Here is a 24,090-nt window from a genome sequence, read left to right as displayed (position 1 = left end):
AGCAAAGCACATGTATTTTTATGTGGCCAGAACGAACCAAATATAATAGGTCCGTCCGAGTGCCGCTTGGCCCTGCACGGCGGCCGACTTCCGCCCTACCGGCGCGAATAGCCGCCCTCTTCTTGCTGTCCTCTTCTGCTTTTCTTTTCTCTTCCCTTGTCCGTCCCTCTTTTGTCCACCCTTTCGTCGTCGTGATCAGCCTGTCTGATATCGACCGTGGATTCTTGCTGCCCCCAATGGAGCACTCATATACTCGCTCGCCTGCGGATGTCTTAAAGGAGTTCGGCGTGGCGGCCGAAGCTGGCTTGTCCAAAGAACAAGTCCTACGGTCACGGGAAAAGTATGGTCCAAATGGTGAGTCGTTGCCTTTGCATTTCAAGTCTAGATGCGTTACTTGTTCAATGCTGATCCTGTATGATACGAACAGCTATCGCCGAAGACGAAGCCACCCCTCTCTGGAAACTGGTTTTGGAACAGTTCAAGGACCAGCTCGTCCTGATCCTCCTTGTTTCCGCCGCGATTTCCTTCGTGCTCGCTCTTTTTGAAGAAGGAGACGACTGGACTGCCTTTGTTGATCCGGCTGTTGTAAGTGGATTTTTAATCCGCTTGAAAAAAATAAATAAATAAAAAATCTTACTAATGCTTGTTCCGCTAGATTCTTACCATCCTGATCCTGAATGCCATCGTCGGCGTGTCGCAAGAAAGCAGTGCTGAAAAAGCAATTGCTGCTCTCCAGGAATACTCGGCCAACGAGGCCAAGGTCGTGCGCAATGGGACACTGCAAAAAATCAAGGCCGAGGAGTTGGTCCCCGGAGATGTTATCAACATCGCAGTGGGGGACCGCATCCCCGCCGATTGCCGGGTGCTCTCCGTTCAGAGCAACAGCTTCCGTATCGACCAGGCTATCTTGACTGGCGAGAGTGAAAGTGTTTCCAAGGATACTACCGTCGTCAAGGATACCCAAGCCGTCAAACAAGACCAGACCAACATGATTTTCTCCGGCACCACCGTCGTCGCCGGCCATGCAACTGCCATTGTCGTTCTCACCGGCGCTTCCACCGCCATCGGAGGCATCCATGAAAGCATTACTTCTCAAATTTCGGAGCCCACGCCTTTGAAGCAGAAATTGAATGACTTTGGCGATGTTCTCGCCAAGGTCATTACCGTTATCTGTATCGTCGTCTGGTTGATCAACATCGAACACTTCAACGACCCATCCCACGGAGGTTGGGTCAAGGGTGCCATCTATTACCTGAAGATTGCCGTCTCTCTCGGTGTTGCCGCCATTCCCGAAGGTCTCGCCGTCGTCATTACTACTTGTTTGGCTTTGGGAACTCGCAAAATGGCTGCAAAGAACGCCGTCGTTAGGTCGCTGCCCTCGGTTGAGACACTGGGAAGCTGCAGTGTAATCTGTTCAGACAAGACCGGAACCTTGACTACTAACCAGATGAGTGTGGAGACAATTGTCTATCTGAACAGCTCTGGAAAAGATCTTGAGGAGATCGACGTCGAAGGTACCACTTTTGCCCCGCAGGGCTCATTGACAAAGAATGGCAAAGAATTGATCGATTTGGCGGCTTCTTCTTCCACGATTCGCCAAATGTCGGAAGTACTCGCACTTAACAACGAGGCTACCTTGGCATACGACCCAAAGACTGGTTATTCCTGCATTGGCGAACCCACCGAAGGTGCTCTACGCGTACTTGTCGAGAAGATCGGTACCGACGATGCTGTTTTCAATAAGAATCTGCGAGCACTTGGTCCCTCTAGTAGAATGCATGCCACCAGTAAACACTACGAGTCCAAGTTGCCAGTGAAGGCTACCTATGAATTCTCTCGAGACCGCAAAAGCATGTCTGTACTGGCTGGTGAAGGCAAGGAGCAGAAGCTTCTGGTTAAGGGTGCTCCGGAATCGATCCTCGAGCGCTGCTCGCATACTGTTCTTGGTGATAATGGCTCTCGTGTGCCCCTGACCCAGAGCCAGATCAATCTGGTTTTGCAGAAGGTGACTGAATGTGGTAACCGGGGCCTTCGTGTCATTGCACTTGCCAGCGTCAGTGATATCTCGACTAACCCGCTCTTGCGCACTGCAAAGACTCCTGAAGAATACACTCAACTGGAACGCAACATGACTCTGATTGGCCTTGTCGGCATGCTTGATCCTCCTCGTCCTGAAGTTATCGGCTCTGTCAAGAACTGCCGCGAAGCCGGTATCCGCATTATCGTTATCACCGGTGATAACCGAAACACCGCCGAGTCCATTTGCCGTCAAATCGGCGTCTTTGGCCCGAATGAAAACCTTCAAGGCAAGAGTTTTACTGGAAGAGAGTTTGATAACCTCAGCGAGAGCGAACAAATCGATGCTATCAAAACCGCGTCTCTTTTCTCCCGAACTGAACCCTCCCACAAGTCGAAATTGGTTGACCTCCTTCAATCTCTCGGCCACGTTGTTGCCATGACTGGTGACGGTGTCAATGATGCCCCTGCTCTGAAGAAAGCCGACATTGGTGTGGCCATGGGAACTGGCACTGATGTCGCCAAACTCGCCGCTGACATGGTACTTGCCGATGACAACTTTGCCACCATCGAGGTTGCCGTCAGCGAGGGCCGATCTATCTACAGCAACACGCAGCAGTTTATCCGGTATTTGATTTCCTCCAACATTGGAGAGGTTGTGTCCATCTTCTTGACTGCGGCGTTGGGCCTGCCCGAGGCTTTGGTCCCGGTTCAGCTGCTGTGGGTGAACTTGGTCACCGATGGTCTGCCTGCTACTGCTCTCTCTTTCAACCCAGCCGATAACGATGTGATGAAGCGACCTCCTCGCGGACGGAACGAAGCTCTCGTCGGAGGGTGGCTGTTCTTCCGGTACATGGTTGTTGGCATCTACGTGGGTGCTGCGACTGTGTTTGGATACGTGTGGTGGTTCATGTACAACCCATCCGGCCCCCAAATTTCCTACTGGCAATTGGTGCGTTACCCATCCTATATATATATGATATATATAATACTAACATGTGTATAGTCTCACTTCCACAAATGCTCCACCGAATTCTCCGAGATCGGCTGCTCCATGTTCGGCAACGACATGTCCAAGTCAGCCTCGACCGTATCTCTATCCATCCTGGTGGTCATCGAGATGCTCAACGCCATGAACGCGCTCTCGTCGAGCGAGTCACTCCTCACTTTCCCACTGTGGAAAAACATGATGCTGATCTACGCCATCATCCTGTCCATGTCTCTACACTTTGCCATCCTTTACGTTCCTTTCTTGCAAGGTCTGTTTGCAATCATGCCCTTGGACTGGGATGAATGGAAGGCTGTTTTGATTATCAGCTCTCCAGTGATGTAAGCTCCCGCTCTTTTCCCCCACTTTCTTTGACTTTTATTTGCATATAACTGACCTTTTTTTTTTTTTAAAGTGTAATCGACGAAATCCTCAAATTCGTCGAACGCCGCGTCTACGATCGACGTGTCGAGTCCGTTGAATCCGTCAACGCCAACGGAAAAGTGAAAGCCGCATAAACAAAAACCTTGTCTGGTTATGGACACATAGATTGGATAGTACATGTTTTTTTTGTTTTTTTTTCTCTCTCCCTTTCTTAGTAAAACAAGAAGAATGATGTAGAGGGCTTTTGCTGTATACAGTTTAGTATTGCGTGTTCGAGTGTGTGTGTGGATGTGTTTGGTGTGGGATGTATGTATGGGGGGCAAAGAAAGAAATTTAGAATAGAAGCGAAGCATGCAAGCAATAGACCCTGCATTTCATTTCTGGTTTCTTTTTCTTTTTCGGTTTGCATTACTTTATTGTTCTATGTATTCATTCAATTTTTAGTGAAAAAAGAGATAAAAAAGCAGGCATTCCGTATTCCGTTTCTAATAACTATAAGTAGCAGCAAAACAAATATAAAAAAAAGTATCTCAATTAGACAGATAGTAGTAGCAGCTAGCAGTAGGCTAAAAGGGGTATAAACAAATATGGTTATAAAGTGTATATGTACTCAAAAAGAAAACAGAAACGAAGGGAAAGGGAAATATATGATGGACATCGACATGATATGACAAAAATCAAGATAGATAAATAACGAGTGATCAGATAAACAAAAAAACAAACAAACGGACGGGGGGAAACATTTCTTGAACGAATGATGATCTATTGTGCGGTCGTGGTATCAAGTGCAGAGTCTTTTGGGTTGGGCTGTAAGGTATGATCTTCTTCTTCGGTGATGGTGGTAGTAGTGGTGCTAGCGTTGGTCAACTCTTTGTCAACATGAGCAGCAGATGGAAGGATGGCCGTCAAGTCGTCTCTAGAATTCTCTTCTTCTTCTTCTTCTTCTCCCACTTCTTGCAGATCCGGCGTGTTAAGCGACGACGAACGAGGCGGGTGAACACCTGGAGATGGCAGATCGGGCGCTGGCTGAAGAACCGGTTTAGACGAACCGGATGCTTCCGCTTTTTCTGCAAAAGCAGTTTCAACGTGCAGCTTTTCCTCGATTGGCTCTATACAAGGCTCATTTTTCTCGTCTGTAATGTCCGGATTGCTGAATGTATCAACTTCCTCGATGTCTTCCTCGTCTATTTCATCGCCTTCTTCGATGATCTGACTTTTGCGGGTTGCAGGTTTTGCAATATCTTGTGCTCCAGCGCCCTTGAGAAGTGGTGGAGATAGATTAGGTGTAGCAAAGCCGTTAGACACGACAGTATTACCGGTGTGGACCATTGGCCCTTTGAAAGGAGTTCGCTTCCGCCGAGCAAATACAAACCCAGAAGGAGACGACATCATCGGACCTGGAGCCGTCTCGTTGAACACAGAGTATATGCCGTGGTTTTCGGGCTCGTTCACGTCCCGCAACCCATGGGCCGAATTCCGGACTAGTCGAATATTGTTGGGAAAACGAGCAGCAGCGATTGGAGTTGCAGGAAGCACCTTGACAGAGGTATGAGGTGACCGGCTTACCCTGTTCGACGCTGTCGGTGTTGACAGGGTATCGATGCTGTTAGACGAGATAGACGAGGCCTTTGAATGCGTGTGGGCGTGATGGATACTCCGGACAGAGGAAATTGAAGAAGAGGTCGATTTGCGCCCGCGCAGACCAACTGAAGAGCGCCGATAGGAGGAGCCTCGCGGGGTGATAGGAGTGGGTGACAGGGAATTGCGGTTTGTTCGAGGCTGGCGACCATATGAGTTCCGATGGTTGGCATAGGAGACGCTGTTAGGGGCCAGGCTACTGGCATTCGAGGACCGCTTTACCTGCGTCGGGGTAACAACGGAAGCATTTGTGTTGGCCGAAGATCCTCCACCGGGTGTCTTGTTCGAATCCTGGCTCTTTCCGGGGCTAGACTTGTCTACTCGGAACTTGAGAGTCTGTCCGTTGCCGCTTTTTGGTGTTCTCGGATGAGGCGACTTGGCGCGTTTTGCAGATTCAACAATCCAATGCTTGAGTGAAGCCAGTTGACTGATGAATGAGTGGTGGTTACGCCGACCTGTGCGGCGTCTGAAGAGACCACTTGAATGCGACGCTAGCTCTGGCTGAGAAGCACTAACGTGGAGCATGCTAGGTCTCGAGCGGCGATTTTCTTTAGGCGGCGGTACTGGACGTCGTCGTGTCGAGCTCAAGGAACGTACGGAATCCTTGTCAATGGGTCTTGGAGGCAGCGTGCTATCCAAAGGCACACTGCCAGTGAATTCTTCAGGCACCTTGGGAACCTCGGGGATTGAAAACTCGGCTGTGAAACGTTAGTACTCTTTCCGTATAAATTCGGCCATGAAACTTACGGTTGGGCAAACTGCGACGATCTCTCCTACCGCGAGCTTGAAGAGTGTCTATCGCCGTACCCTCCTCATCAACTTCAACCAAAGCAGCAGAAATCCGTTCCAAGCGGCTGCTGGCGGCACTCAATCGTCGGATACTGCGGGCTTCAACTTCCTTTTCTCTTCGTTTCCGCTCGCGCCTCTTTTCCTTGCGCTCCTCTTTTTCAATCAGCAGTGCCCACCATCCAGCTAGAGCGTCGCATCTTTGCGCCAGGACGTTTTCAATGACTTGGTCGATATTCACACCAGCGCCCTTCATCCGCAACAATGTTGTCTTCTCAAGTGCAGTTGTAAAAGGTGACGGCCGTGACCGTTCCAGAATGGCCTGTTGCTCGGCTCCATGTTCTCCTAGAAAGGGGTGCGCCAGAATATCGGCCAATGTTGGGCGTAACAGTGGCCGCTTAGAAAGTAGTTTACTAACAAGCGACCGGGCCTCCTCTGAAAATTTGTCGTCATATTTTGGGTCCTCCTTGAGGATTCTGGCTTTGGTTTCCTGGTCGTCATCGTCGTCATACGGCAGTTCTCCAGCTAGCAGGGCATATAGGATAATTCCTAAGCTCCACACGTCAACCTTTTCACCGGCGTATTTCTCCCCCTTGAGCATTTCCGGAGCACTGTAGCATATTGTTCCGCAGAAGGTTTGTAGATGGCTCGTCTTGCCTTCGTACTCGCGAGTAAACCCAAAATCGCATAGTTTGACGTTCTCGTTCTTATCCAACAGAATATTTTCCAACTTCAAATCCCGGTGAACACACGACTTGCTATGTACGTAGGAAACAGCACCAACAAGCTGCGCGAAGATCCGCTGAACCTTTTCGACCGGCAAAGGACCATTGTTCAAGAGGTAATTGTACAATTCGTCGCCTGCGTGTAAGAGATGGCGTTAGAAATGTACTGTCTAACCCGATATAATGTGACATACCTGGACAGTATTCCAAGACCAACCAAACCAAATTCTCCGTAACGATGACCTCGTACAACCGGGCAATATGAGGGTGCAAAAATTGTCGATGATGGTGAATCTCACGCGCAAGGTTGGAGTCTTGTTTATTCGACGATTTGAGAACAACCTGTATAGAAATCGCGTCAGCATCTTAACACTCATTCTAAGCATATGTCACAAACCTTGGAATTGTTGGTGAGCTTGTGCGTTGCGAGGTAGACCTTGCCAAAGGATCCCTTTCCCACCAGCCTTCCGAGAGCGTAATTCCCTACATTCCGGAGGTCTGTTGCTGAGAATTCCCTGTAAAGGGTGTTAGAAAGAGTATGATGGGGAAAGTCGATAGAGTGGCATACTGAAGTAATTCATTGTAGGAGCTAGCAAGCTGTGTCATCCCCATCCGTCAGTTCTAATCCAAGGGCCAGGTAGCCGGAAAGCAGCCGGAAATAAACAGTAGCCAGAAACCACAGACGCAACTCACCTTTTCCTTCTGGGTGAGGGCCTCTGCTCTCGTCCTGGCCGGCTGCATGTGTCGAGATTGGAGCGCGCACACGACAAGTTGCCTCGAGGGGAGAACGGCACGGGGTTGCTAGTATTTCCAATGTTTACCACTCCGAGGCAGCCAGCTGTCTTCACACACGTGCCATTCGGATACGTCTTTTGTTTTATGCGATGTGAGGGCGATGGATGTCGTTAAGGCCGATGCTGACTAAAATCTCTAGGTCGGGCGAGAGTGGCAAGGATATATTGCGCCGTGTGGTGAATATCTGGCAAGGAGCCGAAGATGGGCGGAGATGGCGAATATGGAGGGAAATGAGCGGATGGAAAAATGACCAAAAAAAAGATGATGATGACAGAGCAGTGAATCAAAGAAGCAAGAGTATTTCCGGACACATCTAGCAGGGATTCTCGGGGCTGATTGTCGAAGGAGGGGAGGATCGGCGACGGAGGAAATCAGGGAACAACGTAGCAAGTCCGGGTGAAATGTAATAGGTCCTGGTAGGGTCGGTCCGGTTAAGACACGATTGACGGATATTTATACCAAGGGGCTGGAGACCGATTTGCATACCCTTTGAAGCGTGATAGTGAAGAAGTCGTAGCGATCGGATTCAAGCTTGAGGTGCAGTGTAGTTAGTTGTCTGCAGAAGGAAGGCGCTCGCTCCGTCGGAGTTGCGGGAGCGTGCCTGGAAACGTGGGCCTTCCCCATACGGCTAGCCGCAACGGTGCTCTATTTATATTTTACATTTTATACTACGTATATTCTACGAACTTATCATTTCTGCATGCCTATTGATATTTCCTTAATATGTAATCACACATCTATGGTTCTACCACCATGGGAGAGACTCCAGGTTCTGTGAGAGACTTGCTCCTGTGCACAATGTTGCATCTGCAGCTTCAAGTCCAGGCTCATTGATCAGGGCAAGAGCCATCATGCCCAGGTAGGCGTGGTAAAGATCTGTGCTCGGTCAGAAACAATCTATTGAACAAAATCCGGGGGGAACGTCTTACCTGGTGGCTCACCCACAGATTTTCCGAACCCTCCAATTATATGTTGTGTCTTCTCCAGGAGGTATCGACGGAGACTGGTTGCATTGATAACGGGCAATTGTTCAATGATCTAGAATTAAGTTAGTAAGAAACGTGAATAATAGGAAGGTGGGTGCTCACATCTAGAGCCCCTGTCACCCAGAAACAATAGCATGTATCTGCGATTTTGTTAGAGCGGCCGCTGAAGCCGGCCCACACCAATGAGTCGGCATTTTGTGGTAGGAGGTCCGGTAATATTTCGAATTTTTCATTCAAAGAAAGCGAGTCCATGGCCATCTTTGTCTCTAAGACAGGGTTCGTTGCTGCTTCTGGGTCTTCTGAATCGCTGTGTTCATCTTCGTCGTCGTCATCCTCCTCCTCTTCTAATTCCGTAGTCTGCCTCGAAACAAGAAAACTGAGAAGAGAGTTGAATCTTTCGCTTTGGGGAAGTAATAATTCCGTTTCTTGAACATTTCCATCCGTTCTTTTTAAGAAAGATAAAGCGCCAATTCCGCAGTAGGTATGGCCCGCTGTTGAAAATGGTCAGAGATGTGGATTTATAGATAGACAAGGTGATAATTACCGTGAGCTTCACAAAAGGATGCTTCTGCCAAACCACCTTCATACGACTGTTCGATGTAACTATGAGTACTGCTCCGTTAAGCGAGAGAATAGATCGCACCTGAGAAGATTGGATAAAAGACACCAATCTCGCCGCATCGATATCCTCAACACCCGGCACATCATTCTTGTGCGGACCGCGAAGCAGATACCTGATGCCAGCGGCACAATAGCAAAACCTCAGATCACTACCTCCCTCAATCTCCTCATCCACTCCAAGAGTCTCTCCAAAACTGCCATTCTCTCGCTGCAGCTTCCGCAGCCAGATCAGACACCCTTTCCGATTCAGCCGCGAGAAATCGTCGCCCAACAAGAGCAATGTCTCCAACGCCAAAAAGGTAGAGGGCAGATTTGCCGGATCCCAGGCTTCGTTTTCGGGGGTTCGTTTATCGTCTCCGCCAAAGATGGTACCAGTGAAACCCCGAATGCCTCCAGACGGGTGTTGGCAATGATATAGCCAGTCGATGTAGCGCTGCCGCTCCTCGGCGGTGGTCTTGGTCTTGAGCACGCCGAGGAGATCGAGCCCGGAAATGATGAAGAAAGCGAGAAGGATACGGCCCGAGTCACCAGATGTGTATTGGTGAGGCAGTAAGGTGCGGAGACAGCGCAAAAAGTACTTGATATGTCGCTCTTTTGTGAACTCGGCAGGTGCCATTGCGGGGCTCCCCGTCTGCCGGGTTGGCAGTCAGTAGACACTGGTGAATGTTATTGAGTCAATACTATAATTTCGCGATATGCATCTAGATAGCTTGTGCGTCCGGATGCTAGTCTACTGATGGAGGTTGTCTGGTTTTCATTATCATTGCTGGAGATTTGCGGATGCATCTAGACAGCCCCGCACTGCGGAACCAATCTTCACCCTTGATACTGTACGGGTTAAAGACTATTGAAAATATTTTCATGACAGATGTTGAAATGAAATTGGTTATTTTATAGTTAATGGTGTTATTTTATATATTAATCTCTATCTTGCCATCTCCTAAAAAGAGGACAAAAAAAAAAAAAAACATCATAGATTGATACTACTAGCAATACATGTATAACATTTCAATTTCTACTGGGCACTAATATTAAAACCCAAAGACACACCTACTCGTACTCATCCTGTACGATTTTTCGATATGAAATCCTAATGGATTTAAACACCAAAAATTTAAAGCAAGTTTTTCAATTGAATAAAGCAACATTGTTTTCAGTGATTAATAGCATGGATTGATCACTATCTATACAAAAAGCTCGCCATGGAGTCCTAAATTTCTCATATGTATGACCGTATGGTTTATTATTGCATGATATAGACAAGAAAAGATCATTCATTCGTTCTCATTTCCACCTCTTCAGGCAAGACACATGGCAGCAAACACAGCAGCCACCATGACACCAGCTGTGACACTGCCGTCAGCTTTGGTAAACGAGGTAGCAGCATTGGTTCCCGATGGCGACGCAGCCGTAGAAGTCTCTGAGCTGGAACCAGCCGACGTAGTAGAGGCAGTGGCAGTGGCAGCAGTTTGGCTTTCACCAGCCGACGAGGTCTTGCTGCCACCAGTGGCACTGGCGGTCGAAGAGCAAACGGCGGAGGTGGGCAAGTTGCTGACACCAACACCAGCGCAAATCTTGTCGGCGTATTCGATTGTAGCTGAAGAAGAGGAAGAAAAAAAAAATTAGTATGTTGATAAGGCTTAAGAGCTCAGCCACCGGATAAGAATGCTTACTTTTTTGATCATCGGCGTTGCAAGCGTCGGCGATACAGCAGGAGACACCACTAATAAAAGACTGCGCGCTGCAGATGCATTTCACATCAAGGCCGCAGTCGCTCGGGATGGAGTCGGTAGCGCAGGATATCTGAGAGAGAAGAATAATCAGAAACGAGAGTCAAGACAGAGAGACGCTTCCAGATCAATTTACCGCGCAGCTGGGCAGACTAGACAGTGACTGCGATGCAGCACCAGCAGCGAAAGCTGCAATAGTAAAGGTGACGCCAGTGAACTTCATGTTGGCCAAAAGAGTAGCTTTGGGAGAGGCAATTCAATGAGGTAAGATTGTTTAATGGTTCAATGGAGAATGGTGACGATGACAAAATTGAGCCCCAGTGGTGGTGCGGAGGCAGGACGGGGCAAACGCTCCATATTAAAAAGTTGGGGTTGCAGTTGGTGCCCTCGAATTCAGGTATCCAAAATGAGACAGACCCACTGCGCAGTCTTCAACCACTAGCCAGTTGTAGTTAATTATTCGCTAGGTCAAACTGGAAGTCTGTTTTCAATCGGTTTCATGTGCTCCTACCCTCCATCACGAGAAGCAAACACGAGTCATACTCAGGCAACCATGTTCTTCTGTCGATCAGTACTACGACAGACGAGAGTATCCGTGATAGTAACAGTATGGAGTACTCCGTACAGCAAGCCAAATCACGATGACGACAGGGCAGTGCTTTGCGGTTGGCGGGAGCAGCCAATGAGCAGCCGCAGAACGCATGCAGCGGGCCCCGTACAAGGTTCACGCCCCACTGCGGAGAAGGCCCCGTATTCTCCAGCCACTCCCGGAATAGAATAATCCCCATAGTCTCCACTTCCTGCTTTATGCGTTTCTTATTGGTAGACCTGGTTCAGGCAGCCAATCACCGCGCCGTACAAGGAAATCCGGCCTCTGGACATCGCAGTATGACCAGTATGACCACGATACCATGCATTATTGTACAGAGTACGATGTTGCTGTAGTGTGATGTGATGGTCGCACAGTATATATTAGTAGTAACAATATATCTCAGACACAAGTTGCACTGATGTGCTTCCTTGATCTAATGTGAACGTGAAAGTGTGCTGCCCCCACACAGGACCTCGGCCCCGCTAGTCCCAAGTAAATTAAGCCTTGTGCCGTCCGATGGCTGCTTCCTCAACCTCTCAAACTGGCTATCGATGACTTTATCGGGTTTCTCTTAGGCTAGGACTGGAATCTGGCCTCGACAACAATATAATAGTTAATGTGTTCAATGATTAGACATCATCCTTGACTGCGTCAACGGCCTTGCGTCTTCTTTCCGTGAATTCGTCCTGAATTGCCCGATAGAAGCCTTGAACATGGGTCTCGGAGTGCTGCAGGATACAAAGTTAGGGAATGTTCCTGGTTGGTTATGACTCCTGTTGCGCGAATAACCTTTTCGCGCCATGGAACTCTACTGATCCATGGATTATGGTACTATTAGGAACATCCTACGTCTTGGAAGATGCAGGTTTTTCTTATGACGAACATCACCGGTCAGGGCTCAAGTGCGATCGCTCAGGGCCGGTCCCAATCATCCTCATTCCGCAGCCCAGCGATGACCCATATGATCCTTTGGTATGCCTTCCCTTCATGCTCGAAGCAACTTTCTAATACATAGTACCTACAGAACTGGCCGTTATGGAGACGCGATCTGATTCTCGCGATTCTTTCTCTGGTCGCAGTCCTTTGCGCAACCATGAGTCCAATCTTGGCTGCCGACACCGTCACTGTCGCCCTTGACTACTCCAAAAGTTTTACAGATGTCGCCTTGCTGACCGGTTACCACTTACTCGGTGTTGGCCTGGGCGGCATTCTCTGTGTCCCATCAGCGAGAGTATGGGGCAAGCGCCACCTGTTTATCATCGGAAATGTCTTGATGATTATCAGCTCTGCCTGGGCCGGAGCCAGCTCGGGCAATTATCGCAGCTTGACGGCTGCCCGCGTATTCCAAGGGTTTGCCCTAGCTCCCTTTGAAGCCCTAGTGAATACTTGCGTGGGTGATTTGTATTTTGTGCATGTTAGTTTACTCCTATCCATTACAGGTCTTGTAGTTCTGACGGCGATCTTCAGGAGCGTGGAAAGCGCATGGCCCTCTCAAACGTGGCGCTTTTTGGGGGATCATTTTTGACGCCTGTCTTTGTGGGAAAGATAACAGCAACACTGGGATGGCAGTGGACCTTTTACTTTGTAGCCATCTTCACCGCAGTTGCGCTTCCCTTTATGATTTTTTTTGTGCCGGAAACTGCTTACCGCCGACCCGATCATCTGAACATTGATTATAAAGTGGAGACTGCTCCCAGCTACGATGGTGCGGGACTTGAAGAAAACGATAATTCGGATTCACAATTGCCTCTTGGTCACGAGCAGCGACAATCGGACGAAAAAGAGGATCGCACTGTGTACCGAGAGTACTCTTATTGGCAAACTGTCAAGCTTTTCAATGGCCGGAAAACGGACGAAGACTTTTGGAAGCTCTTGCTACGTCCTTTTCCGCTATTCTTCCACCCGGGAATTCTTTGGGTATGACTCGAGCAATCAATTACCAGAGTACTTAGTTCTAACAAATCTTAGGCATGCCTGACACAAGGTGTCCTCATCGGCTGGACAGTGTTCATTGGAGTCGTGTTAGCTGTCGTTTTCATGATCCCTCCATTGTGGTTTGACGAGGTCAAGACGGGGTATATGTACACCTCGGCTTTCATTGGATCAATCATCGGTCTGATCTTGTCTGGTCTTTTGACTGACCGGATTAACCGGGGCATGATCAAGCTCAACAAGGGTACCTACGAGCCCGAGTTTCGTATCGTCCTGGTCTTTTTCCAGTTGCTTTTCAGCGGAATCGGACTCTATGGGTTTGGCATCACGGCCAACGACGTGTCGCGGTATGGCTGGCTGATCCCGGATGTTTTCTTTGCATGTGTTATCATCGGCATGGTGATGGGTGCTGTTTCTAGTGCTCTGTATATTGTCGATGCACACCGTAAGTGAATTGCGATATATGTATGTCCCCGCTCGCTGCTGACATTTTTCGGCCCTAGGCGAAATTGCCGTCGAAGCATTTACGTGCATGCTCATCTTCAAAAACGTCTTCAGTTTTGTCCTCACCTTCTTTGCGTACAACTGGCTGGTGGTCAAGGACGGCTCTCGCGTGCCTTTTCTGGCCCTTGGTTCTATTCAGATGGGTATTTGTTTGCTGGCGATCCCGATGTGTAAGTTTAGGCCGCTTTTCAGCTAGTATGAACTCGAGCTAATAATTCGGACCAGATATCTTTGGGAAACGAAATCGTTCGTTTTTCGCGCGTAATGATATTTTGAAAATGCTGCATCTTTGGTAATTATTTCGCGTGGCTGTATGAGAGGTAGACGGAGATGTATCTGCACTATTCAATGCTTGATCTACCATTGCATTTACATATCTTTACTATTACTATAAACCAAACTGTTTAATGAGCGATGAATACAAAATTCAATGATGACATACCTACTAGTAGTTAATTTCCACATGTGGACGCATCTGGCTGTGGGTAGGGCTAGCGCGCAAAGAGGGCCGCCTGATTAGGTTAGATCCAATGGGGTCATCCGGACCAATACTGTGCAGTGCGAGATGCAGCCAGCCAATAGCAGCTCACAAACGTGCATAAGGTTGGTGTGGCTGGCCTGCTTCATCCCAATCAGGCTTAGGACAATACTTGCACCGCCTCATCCAGAGAATTTCAGGAAGGCGCCAAGCCGCGGGCTTCCTTTCCTGGGCGGCGCTGGCCTCCCCGAAGCAGTTAGCTCATGATGATCGCAGCCACCATGCGCTGACTGAGCCAGGCCTCTGATCGGGGCTAGCCTGAGACGACTCGCCCCGTCGACGTCACCATCGCCAAAACCGACCTCGACTCTAGCGGAGCTTCCGGCGTGGTCTTTAAACTCGGTCTGGACCTCAGTTCTATCCTTTTTTTTCTCTTCTTGTCGCTGCTTGGTATGGTCGCCATCCTTTCTATATAGACAGCCGACCCCATTCGAGCTCTCCTCGACCTCGCGCGTGTCGGTTATATACTTCTTTACTTCCTCTCCAATTGAAATGGCCGCTGTGCGGAGCAATAATATGGCTGGCCCAGCCCCGAAGCTGGCTGATCATGGTACGTCATCCATTGCGCCGTGGGATATTTTCCATTGTCGTCCTCTTCTTTCTTAGGCCTCGACTAATATATGCAATTTTCTGTTTCAGCTGCCACTGCTGCCCTCTATGCGACTGACCCCGAACGGCGGCGGGCCGCCGACGAGGCGCTCGAGGCGGGACGTCGTCGCAATGACTGTAAGTCCGCATTGCGATCTTTGGTATATATATATATATATATAAGTACAATGCCTAATGTTTTTTTTAATATCTTCTAGCTGCTCCTCTCCCCGCCGGTCTCACTCTTGCCAATGCCAGCGCCGCAGCCAGTCTTGCGCATGCTCGGCAGAAATCCATGGATATTTGGAAGCCCGAAAGACAACCGCACGCCGAACAGGCCGCTCTTCTCGCCAAAGGCTATCAAAAGAGACCGGAACCAACTCCTCCACCGAAAATCAACCCGGACGTATACAAGGCAGCTCTGTTGGCCGCGCAGGACCGTGGTATTACGGGCCCAGCTTCCTCCACCGATGCGCCCAACGGTACTGGGACCGGCCGTGGCGCGCGAGAGACGACTGTGGTGGCTATACACCCTGGCGCGTTGACCGCGGCCAGCGGCGCTGTCGCCGCCCGTCAGCGTCCCAGAACCGAGTCTGCGCCTGTCAAGCCGGTGTTTAATCAGGATGCTGCCTATGCTCTGACCGCCGCCACTATATCTCACCAAGCTAGTCGAACCCCAGAGGATGTTTTGAACGACCTCGACCCGTCAATCGAAGCTGCCCGCATACACCATATCGCTAAATCGAATGCCCAGTTATACACGTCTACACCACAAGTGGGGATTGAAGTGGAAGAGAAAAAGCATCGGGACACCCTCAGGGCTGCTGCAATTTCAATGGCAAAGGACATGTACGCCACTGCCGCTGCCAAAACCGAGACCGATGCCGCCGAAACCGCCGGCTCTACTGCTGGCAACCGGCAATCTCGTCCCCTCTCCCAGTCCCAATTCTCGTGGGTTTCCGGCGAAGAACAACCTGTGACTCGGCCCGCTCCAAACCTTCATGAAGCAGCCCAGAAAATTGCGGCTGAAAAGCTTGCCAAGATGCAACAAAATGAATTGAGCAACCAGAAAACTTACTACGGGTTTGGCCCTCGACCCCGTCCAAGCTTGAGTCGCCGATTTAAAAGAAGAACGTCAAGCGACGGAGATGTCTCTGCAATGGATTGGGAAAGGTCCGAGAAGATCAGGAATCAAATGTCATCCTTGCAAAGCCGCCTGCATGAAGTAGACGAGAAAAAGAACAAAGACAGGTCCAATTTGATGGAAATCGCGCAGAAGAACGTCAACGCCAGAATACACGACTTGGACGAAAGAGTCTATGCGCGTACCGGCAAGCCCTCCCCGAGCATGCAACGTGAATGGGAGCAAAAGGCACAAGAGCGTGCCGAGGCAGAAAGCAGCGCACGCATGGCCAACTTTGGACGCATTTCTGTGGGTGGCCAAAAGTACATGGATGAAAAAGAGGTCGAAGCCATTGCACGAGCTCGCATTGAACCAACGTTGAACGAAATTGACGACCAAGTCGAAGAGAAAAGAGCCAGGGAGATTGAAAACCGACTGGATCGGGAGAGGACGCAGAGACTGTCACAACTGGGTTTTATTGGCAATTCCCAGCCAGTATCAGCGGAAAAGGAGCACAAGGGTTAGTTGCCCCGATTCACTCTATTATTGATATTATCATTATAGTCACTGACAACAAATAGCCACGCTTGAACAAGAGCGTATAGAAAGAAAGCGCTCGCGGAAAAGCAGTGAAGGCTTTATGGCCCGTACATCGAGAGTCTTTGCCCTCGGGCGAAAACCGACGGTAAAGGAGGGAGGTGAGAAGGAGAACTCAAAGCCAAAGGAGGTAAACGGAACTGCCTTGCAATCTGAGGACCGACCTGTTACTCCGGTCGAACAACGCGCCGAAACCCCAGAGACTGGCCCTTCTCCGCCTCAAGACTCGGAAATAGCAGAAACAACTGGTCTTGCCGTACAGCCTCCACGAGACGACGATGTTGGTGCCTTTAGCAGATCAGGAACTGAACCCACCGGTCTTGCCGTACAACCTCCGCGAGATGATGATACTGGTGCCTTTGGCGGATCGGGAACCGAACCCACCGGTCTTGCCGTACAGCCCCCGCGAGATGACGATGCTGGCGCCTTCAGCAGATCAGGAACTGCACCTACTGGTCTTGCCGTACAGCCTCCGCGAGATGATGATGCTGGTGCCTTCAGCAGATCAGGAACCGCACCCACCGGTCTTGCCGTACAACCTCCGCGAGATGATGATGCTGGTGCCTTTGGCGGATCGGGAACCGAACCCACTGCCACGAGCCAAGAGTCGCCAGAGTCGCCAAAATCGCAATCCAAATTGAAATCGTGGTTCAAGTCCAAAGTGAACCGCCGATCCAGCAAACAACCGGTAGCGGAGGAAACTGGAGGAGGAGCAGAAACTCAAGGCCGAGATAATAGTGCTGGTTTCGGAGGAGAGGATGTCACGGCCGGTGATGATGGCTCGCGAGCAGCTCCCTTGTCGTCTAACCCGGTAACGGAACAAGATATTGCTCCCAGCGTGCAGTCTGACGACCAGAATGCTGCCATTCGACAATGGAGCGAATCTACAACTGGATCACCACAAGATAAAACCACCGACAGTAACCGCCGCCGAAGTCGACTGCGCACGAGCATCATGGGCATGATTAGCAGAAAGTCACCCTCTGAGGCCGGCGAGTCCCCCTTGCCCTCACCAACGACTCCGACAGCAGCACCCTCCGGAAATGTAGGCACTACCGTTCTCGCCCGCCCAGGTGCCGCACGCTTAAACACAATGGAACGAGGCGAACTCCGCGACAGCTTCACTGAAGACTCTTTACCACCGCCGTCACATCTATTCGCCAGTCCCGAACGAGGCAGCGTGAGTTCGGCTCGAGATTCCAAGTTTTCCGAGGATATTTGATTGATTTTCCTCGGTATATTGTCTTACCAAAAACATAATAAAAAAAAGATGATGTTATCTGACGTGATGTAATACATTTTTCATGTGTCTCTTTTTTCAATTTCTTTTTGTTTAATACTCTCTTTATTATTATATTCTGCGCCTATTTCAGAGTCTATAATCTATTTGCGTATATATTCAATCTTTGAACTGGGGAAAAAAGAAAGAAAAGTTTTGAGCGCCAGCGAGACTGGCGGCGTATTTGCCTTTTTTTGTGCTCTTTTTGTTAAATAATTGGAATACATAATAATAATAATGAAATATCAAAAGTTAGCTTTGTTGAATAGTATTAATATCTTTTTGAAGTTGATGACTACATGGCAGAATGTTGAATAGGCACCGATTGATGGGGTGGCAGTATGTAGTGGGCAGGTGGCCAGAAAAGGAAGGTAGGGCTAGATTTTACATACCGAATCGAGAAAAAAAATGTAGATACGCAATATCATTAATAAACTCATTTTTGTCCTAGTTTAATAAATCACGTAGAACTATGAGCGGTGATTTTGCGATGTACTGAGGTACATAAAACTGCACAGCCCCCTAGCTAACATACTCCAGCCATTAAGCTGAGCCATTCAAATTTTGAGGGGTATTTGCTTGCTATCAATAATTGGCCGCTGATTTCATACATTGACATTAGGTGCCAGTTTCACAATGGTTTCGGCTTGCGTATTACCGCCTTCGTGTGCCTATTCAAGCGCGATGATGTTATTATCTGTGTCGTCCTGTGCTGGAAGAAACTTGAACAAGTAAAGGCCTTCGGTAGCTACGGCGAAACGAGCACGTTTGACGCATTCGTTGCGCGACATGAGCCAAAAAAAACGTATCGTAGTGGTAATGATTGAGCGGCCATGATTGATGATCGCGGAGGCCCTGGAAGGAAAAGTGCAAGAGTTTTTCCTCATCGTCGACATAGACATCAAGAAAAAGGTTTTTTATTGAGTTGTAGTACCGACCAGTATAGCTATGTAGTAACTTTGGGTGCGTTCCTGGGATCCGTTTCGACTCAAGTGTTTTGTTCAGTGCTGGAAACTTGGTGACCTGGGCTGCTGCGGTTTGCTGAGAGAGCAGCTGATAATCGGCAGGATTGGAAGTCTCGAGAACAGCCTCCAGGACAGCTTGGCCAACCCAGTCAGCTGCGTCGTTCAAGGACATGGAATTGGCCAAAACAACCACTGCGCTCTGGGACTTGGGGACCAGGATCAGTGAAGTTGTATAGCCGGACATACTGCCTTAGTAGTAAAGTACTTCAGTGCCCGGAGAGTCTGAGCCAACGTTTGGCTTCTTTTCCAAGAGAGCCGGATTTGCTCCCCCATCACCTATTGGATTGGGAAGGGTGGTCATCATGAAACCCATTCCTAATTCGCCGGGATAGGAGGACATTAGTTGACAGTGGCCGCTCATGATACTTGTCAGGTGTTTAAGTGGAAGACCTGGTGTCGATGATCGACCTGATTCTCTCTGGTCGACAAGACCCTTAAGTAAAGCTTGTGACCAGATTAGCAAATCGTTGACCGAACTTCTAAGGCCCATTGCAGGGGACATGATTTTACCGTCGGCCAACTTCGGCCAAGGTATAGAGTATGGAGATGCGTCATCAAGAGCAACATATGGTTTTGCAACATTGTCATCGTAGGACCCTTCATTATCATTCCAGAATATTGTTCGGGTGAGATTTAATGGTTCAAAAAGCTTTTCTTTGACTGTCGTGCCCCAGCTTTTACCCGAGAGCTCTTCTATAGCTTCGCCCGCCAGAGCAAAATGCCGGTTATTCATGCTGCCGACGCGACGAAACGGGTCGACTTGTCGCAAATAATCGACGATAGGCACAATTTGATTTTTGTTCAGGAGGAGGCCGTTGTCATTGCCAACCCAATATTGGTTTGACCTTGCCATCCCAGCGCACTGAGAAAGCACATCTACCATAGTAGCCTGGTTGATTTCATCGCTACGGTGAAAACCTGGAATGACCTCGTGTACGGGCGTGTCCCATGGGATTTTCCCTTCCTCAACCATGATTCCAAAGAGAGAAGAAGTGAACGCCTTGGTCAGTGAGGCAACTCCGTAGATAGTATCCGAATCTGGCTTTATGCCGGTCTCAATGTCTCTGAAACCAAAATTATCGCGGAATAAAATGTTGCCATGGTAAAGGACACCCAGAGACAACGCGGGAGTGCCAGATGACTCACAGATCTTCTCAATTGTCGGACCAAGCAAACGAAGAAGCTCTAACAGTCCTTTCATACTCGCTATTAAGACAGCAAAAAGTGACAAGCACATGGAACTATATTGCTAGTATTACGCAGCAGGAGGTATCGCCAGGAGTGTTCGTCATTGTTGGTAATAATAGTGTGGTGTGTGTATGAGAGGGAATCTTGAGACGAAGGGCGGTAAAAAAGGAGCCAAAGTTGAGTCAAGTCTGTTTCTAAGGAGTTACATACTAGAATTTGAATCATCTTTGGCTCATTTGGATTCTTTCTCAAAATATATCGGTACGATGGTACAATCAAATCCTCAGGTCGCAGCTTTTGTCTGGGGCAGACCCCAGATTTTGATAATGGTAAGAAAGCGTCATCTTCAGTAGTAAAATGATTATGCGCAATTAGACATATGTAAAATTGTTGTTTAGTGTCCACCAAATTCATTACGCTCCTCCCTCCACATGATTTCAAATATGCTTTGTGTTGTCAGAGGCTGGTTTCTCAGGCTGGCCACACCTAAGCGCGGCGGTCACCGTTTAAGGGTGACCGCACATTTCTTCTTTCTTTCAGAATTCAGGTTTTTTCCTCCTGAACCCAACAGGTTATGGCCAGTAATCAAAGATTACTGCCGTGACCCGACAGGATCTGACTTTATCAAGTTCGAATTCTTTAGAAAAATGAATGAGACTCTAAATCCGAAGATATACCTACATATATGTATGTATATCTCTCAAAATGCGTTAGAATATACAAGGGTTTTGTCTCCAGATGTTATCAGCAATGCTCTTATCCAGGAGTTCTTACCTGCTACATGTTCCATCTGTGAGGAAGTGGAAACATAACAGCAGACGATGAGACAAATGTCCTTTCAACCACCTACTCTAGCAAATTCTAGCCACCATTAACTTATCGATCGATGACTACCCGGACGAGTTGATAAAGTTGGTAAACAAGGCACATAGATCCCCCTAGTACTCGCGAACAACAACATCGACAAGCGGGGGCCGCCGGAAATTCTCAATGGCAATGTGATGGTTACTGCTAAAGCCGGTTACCAAAACTCTGAACAAGCTTTTCGACCAGGTATCAGCCGAAAAAATAATTCTCGAAGTATATTACCTAGCTTTGAATGAGTTGAAAAAATCGCATGAATGGTCTATATCTACGTCTCACGATGCACCTTCGAAATAATATCTATTATACCAGATACTGAACGCCCACATTCATGAAAACGATAAAAGCTGTACTGAGTTCTCGAACATCGAACAGCACATAGAGTATGCAGTCATATTAGACCTAGGAAGAAGCAACGAGCGCCGTTCGCATCTAGACTTTACTTGTACAGAAGATTTAGGGTCGTGGTTGTTTCCTAGAAGGACGTTACTAAATGGATCAGTTACAAAGCCAATGCCCCCGAAAGCCTCACAAGAAGCTGCTGAACCATTCTACACTCTATTAACAAGACCGTAAACACCTACACTTTTGGAGAGTCGAACAGCAAAAACACTGTAGCGCCGAGAATGACGAGTAAGAAACGAATTACTACAGTTGCCGTTTCTCACACAGGATCAGCATAATCTGGAAAATACCGTCTACCGCAAGCCCTTTTCAAAGCGTGCTGATGATTCTCAACCTGGCCAAGATGATGCTGGACCCAACGTTGCACTTCAAAGTCAGCTCAAAGTTATCATCCAAGGATAGGTGATTTTGCCCAATCGATGATCGGGAGATTGACTGGCATGGTAGCATATTGCTATATAGATCTGATTCGAAATATAAGGCTCTCTTTTAGAAAATATAGTTTTACTAGTAGCACATTTCTCTCATGTATCCACATTAGCCCAATAGGGAATTATGTAGCGCCAGCGGCAAGCTCGGTCATTTCGTAGACTCCTGATTGAGAAGACATTGACAAATCATATTCACAAGATCGATTCCCACTAACACAGGTATAAATAGGAGTAGAATTCTGTTTATGGAAATTTCTCCCGCTCAGTATCCTCTCTCACACAGTCCTCTTTCACAGCAATATCCCTCTCGTAGTAAATCTCTCTTACGCAAATTTTCTCTTGTTTAATAATTTCTGGGTCTCTTTCGTCTAGAGCTCTTATGTAAATAGTTTCTTGTACGAGATCCCTTTAGGATGAGGTTGCTCTTGGGCAAGATGTCTTTTGAGCAAGGATCCTCTTAGTATGAGATGAAACGGATATGGCCCGTAATCATTAATTACCTTAAGGTTAACTGCTAAGCATGCCAAGAATTTGAATTAGGGCTATTTAATCCTACCACTACATTGGGATTGGATGTGTTTTTCACTTCGCCCCCAATCCCTATCTATCTAATATTTGATGACATGTGGATCTGTGGAGAGATAATCTTAGCCCAATAGTTTAATGTTACATTTTAAATGCTAAATGTGTGTGGGGGATTATTTTTATATCTTATTTTTGGAATAAGGCTACATTTTATACTTTATCTGGCTTTCAGGTAGTATTAGGTAGCTATTAATAGTGTTGTATTTTTTTGGTTTTTGAACTCTCTACTCTACTCAAAACTATTTAAATCGTAGATTATTCGCCTTTTAGAAACTGTTTCTAATACCCAAGACAATTCCCCTTTTACTGTCTGAATATATTTACGAGACGACTATATCAAACACGCAAAACGTTTGAAAAAATCAAGATGAAGACTTTTGCCGTTTTTATGCTTCTGTTGGGTTTGGTAGCTGCAAACGTCCAAGATCTTGATTGGGATTGTGAGGATGATGGCTATTGGCCAGGGCCTGTAAGTGATTTAATCTAAATATATATACATTATACGAATATACATGTAACTGACAAAGACTGGGTAGTGCTCCATCTCGATAAATGAAGCAGCATACTGTGACGTGAGTAAAGTTTCAACGGTTAATTGGAGTTTTATTGGATACAGCTGATATATAAATGGAATAGTGTGCTAGGGCATGCAAACTCGGTGTCGACGAGGTGATAATTAACCCACATATGAATACATATATTACTACTACAAGGATGAGCTGACAGAGATGACAGTGCCCGGGCTCATAAGTGACATTACAACACATCAATATATCTGCATGTAATGGATACCCATTAATTTCTTATAAAAATGAGGTTCGTTCCTTTTTTAATAACCCACAAACAAAACGTTTATAAGGCTAACTAAACAATTTCTAGTAAAAAAAAATGGCATTCGTTATATCAATTGATATCGTTATTGATTGTGAAGAGAGGCAAGGGTGGGAATTGAACAATATATATTTATTGTGATAGGCTTCTGTCGAATATTTCAGGTTTGCCTGAATATAAATGGAAATATAGAGAATTTTCTTTATATATAAAGATATAAATTTGACATCTAACATCTCACATCGGAAAGTTTCTTGGATGTATTTTGTAGCCGGGGGGGCGGGGTTTGTTGACCTCTAAACCTCGTTAAGATGTGAGTTCATTGGACTGTCCTAAAATATAAAACTATCATCATACATAAATCTCTATTAAACAATGTTTGTGTTGCGTGAGGTCTAATTAACTATTTAGGTCAAAAGTGGGTCCTAGGCCTAGCCCCTAACGAATAGGGAGCTCTGATTATCCACGACTTTTGACTTCTTGACATCTCGATCGACAACTCGGTCGGTTATACCCACCTCAATCGTACTATCAATAGGTGACCAACTATTGCAGTGATACATAATGTTTCTCTGCTCTGTATGTCGCAAGTCGTACAAGAGAAAAAGTCACCTAACTCGGCATGAGTTGACGCGTAAGAAACACAATGCCTGGCAATTGGTTCCAAGCTTACAAATAAATAGACACAGGGCAGCCCTCTGCCAGTTGCCAATTCTGCAATAAACCATTTTTTAAACCGTGAGAATTATGCACAAGTTCCCATACACCCCGAGCTAGCATCGAAGCTGATATTGGATAGCGAGGTTGCACGGCGGCATAGCATAATCTGTGCCAGAAAAAATAACCAGCCTCTGCCAGCAGCAGCAAAACCAGGCAGAAAAAAGCAGTCTTGTGATGAATGTGCATATGCCAAAGTGGCATGTGATAAAAGGACACCAT

The 24,090-nt window shown here is 47.5% G+C and overlaps 7 protein-coding genes across 7 annotated transcripts; 3 read left to right on the top strand and 4 right to left on the bottom strand.

Moving 5' to 3' along the window:
* Positions 1-236: 236 nt before the first annotated feature.
* Positions 237-3,522, top strand: TRUGW13939_09814 (uncharacterized protein; the record flags this gene model as incomplete). Its single annotated transcript, XM_035492934.1, has 5 exons — positions 237-354; positions 428-585; positions 656-2,968; positions 3,023-3,345; positions 3,420-3,522. The coding sequence occupies 5 exons, from the start codon at positions 237-239 to the stop codon at positions 3,520-3,522; spliced, it is 3,015 nt and encodes a 1,004-aa protein (XP_035348827.1).
* Positions 3,523-4,150: 628 nt separating this feature from the next.
* On the bottom strand, positions 4,151-7,278 carry TRUGW13939_09813 (uncharacterized protein; the record flags this gene model as incomplete). Its single annotated transcript, XM_035492933.1, has 6 exons — positions 4,151-5,724; positions 5,774-6,673; positions 6,732-6,879; positions 6,935-7,052; positions 7,106-7,134; positions 7,231-7,278. 6 exons carry the CDS (start codon positions 7,276-7,278, stop codon positions 4,151-4,153), a joined length of 2,817 nt encoding a protein of 938 aa, XP_035348826.1.
* Positions 7,279-8,077: 799 nt separating this feature from the next.
* Positions 8,078-9,555, bottom strand: TRUGW13939_09812 (uncharacterized protein; the record flags this gene model as incomplete). The annotated part of the gene is made up of 5 exons (XM_035492932.1): positions 8,078-8,208; positions 8,262-8,370; positions 8,421-8,809; positions 8,863-8,908; positions 8,962-9,555. 5 exons carry the CDS (start codon positions 9,553-9,555, stop codon positions 8,078-8,080), a joined length of 1,269 nt encoding a protein of 422 aa, XP_035348825.1.
* Positions 9,556-10,237: 682 nt separating this feature from the next.
* Positions 10,238-10,892, bottom strand: TRUGW13939_09811 (uncharacterized protein; the record flags this gene model as incomplete). Its single annotated transcript, XM_035492931.1, has 3 exons — positions 10,238-10,536; positions 10,613-10,742; positions 10,806-10,892. The coding sequence occupies 3 exons, from the start codon at positions 10,890-10,892 to the stop codon at positions 10,238-10,240; spliced, it is 516 nt and encodes a 171-aa protein (XP_035348824.1).
* A 1,082-nt stretch (positions 10,893-11,974) lies between these two features.
* TRUGW13939_09810 (uncharacterized protein) lies at positions 11,975-13,993 on the top strand (the record flags this gene model as incomplete). The annotated part of the gene is made up of 7 exons (XM_035492930.1): positions 11,975-12,020; positions 12,100-12,233; positions 12,286-12,675; positions 12,729-13,178; positions 13,230-13,638; positions 13,697-13,867; positions 13,923-13,993. 7 exons carry the CDS (start codon positions 11,975-11,977, stop codon positions 13,991-13,993), a joined length of 1,671 nt encoding a protein of 556 aa, XP_035348823.1.
* Positions 13,994-14,727: 734 nt separating this feature from the next.
* On the top strand, positions 14,728-17,765 carry TRUGW13939_09809 (uncharacterized protein; the record flags this gene model as incomplete). The annotated part of the gene is made up of 4 exons (XM_035492929.1): positions 14,728-14,785; positions 14,875-14,961; positions 15,042-16,466; positions 16,528-17,765. The coding sequence occupies 4 exons, from the start codon at positions 14,728-14,730 to the stop codon at positions 17,763-17,765; spliced, it is 2,808 nt and encodes a 935-aa protein (XP_035348822.1).
* A 728-nt stretch (positions 17,766-18,493) lies between these two features.
* Positions 18,494-20,048, bottom strand: TRUGW13939_09808 (uncharacterized protein; the record flags this gene model as incomplete). The annotated part of the gene is made up of 3 exons (XM_035492928.1): positions 18,494-18,677; positions 18,757-18,992; positions 19,053-20,048. The coding sequence occupies 3 exons, from the start codon at positions 20,046-20,048 to the stop codon at positions 18,494-18,496; spliced, it is 1,416 nt and encodes a 471-aa protein (XP_035348821.1).
* Between the last annotated feature and the right edge of the window lie 4,042 nt (positions 20,049-24,090).

The sequence above is a fragment of the Talaromyces rugulosus genome, chromosome V (genome assembly GCF_013368755.1).
Source record: "Talaromyces rugulosus chromosome V, complete sequence".
Lineage (NCBI taxonomy): Eukaryota > Fungi > Ascomycota > Eurotiomycetes > Eurotiales > Trichocomaceae > Talaromyces > Talaromyces rugulosus.
This window is presented reverse-complemented; position numbering and strand designations above follow the sequence as displayed.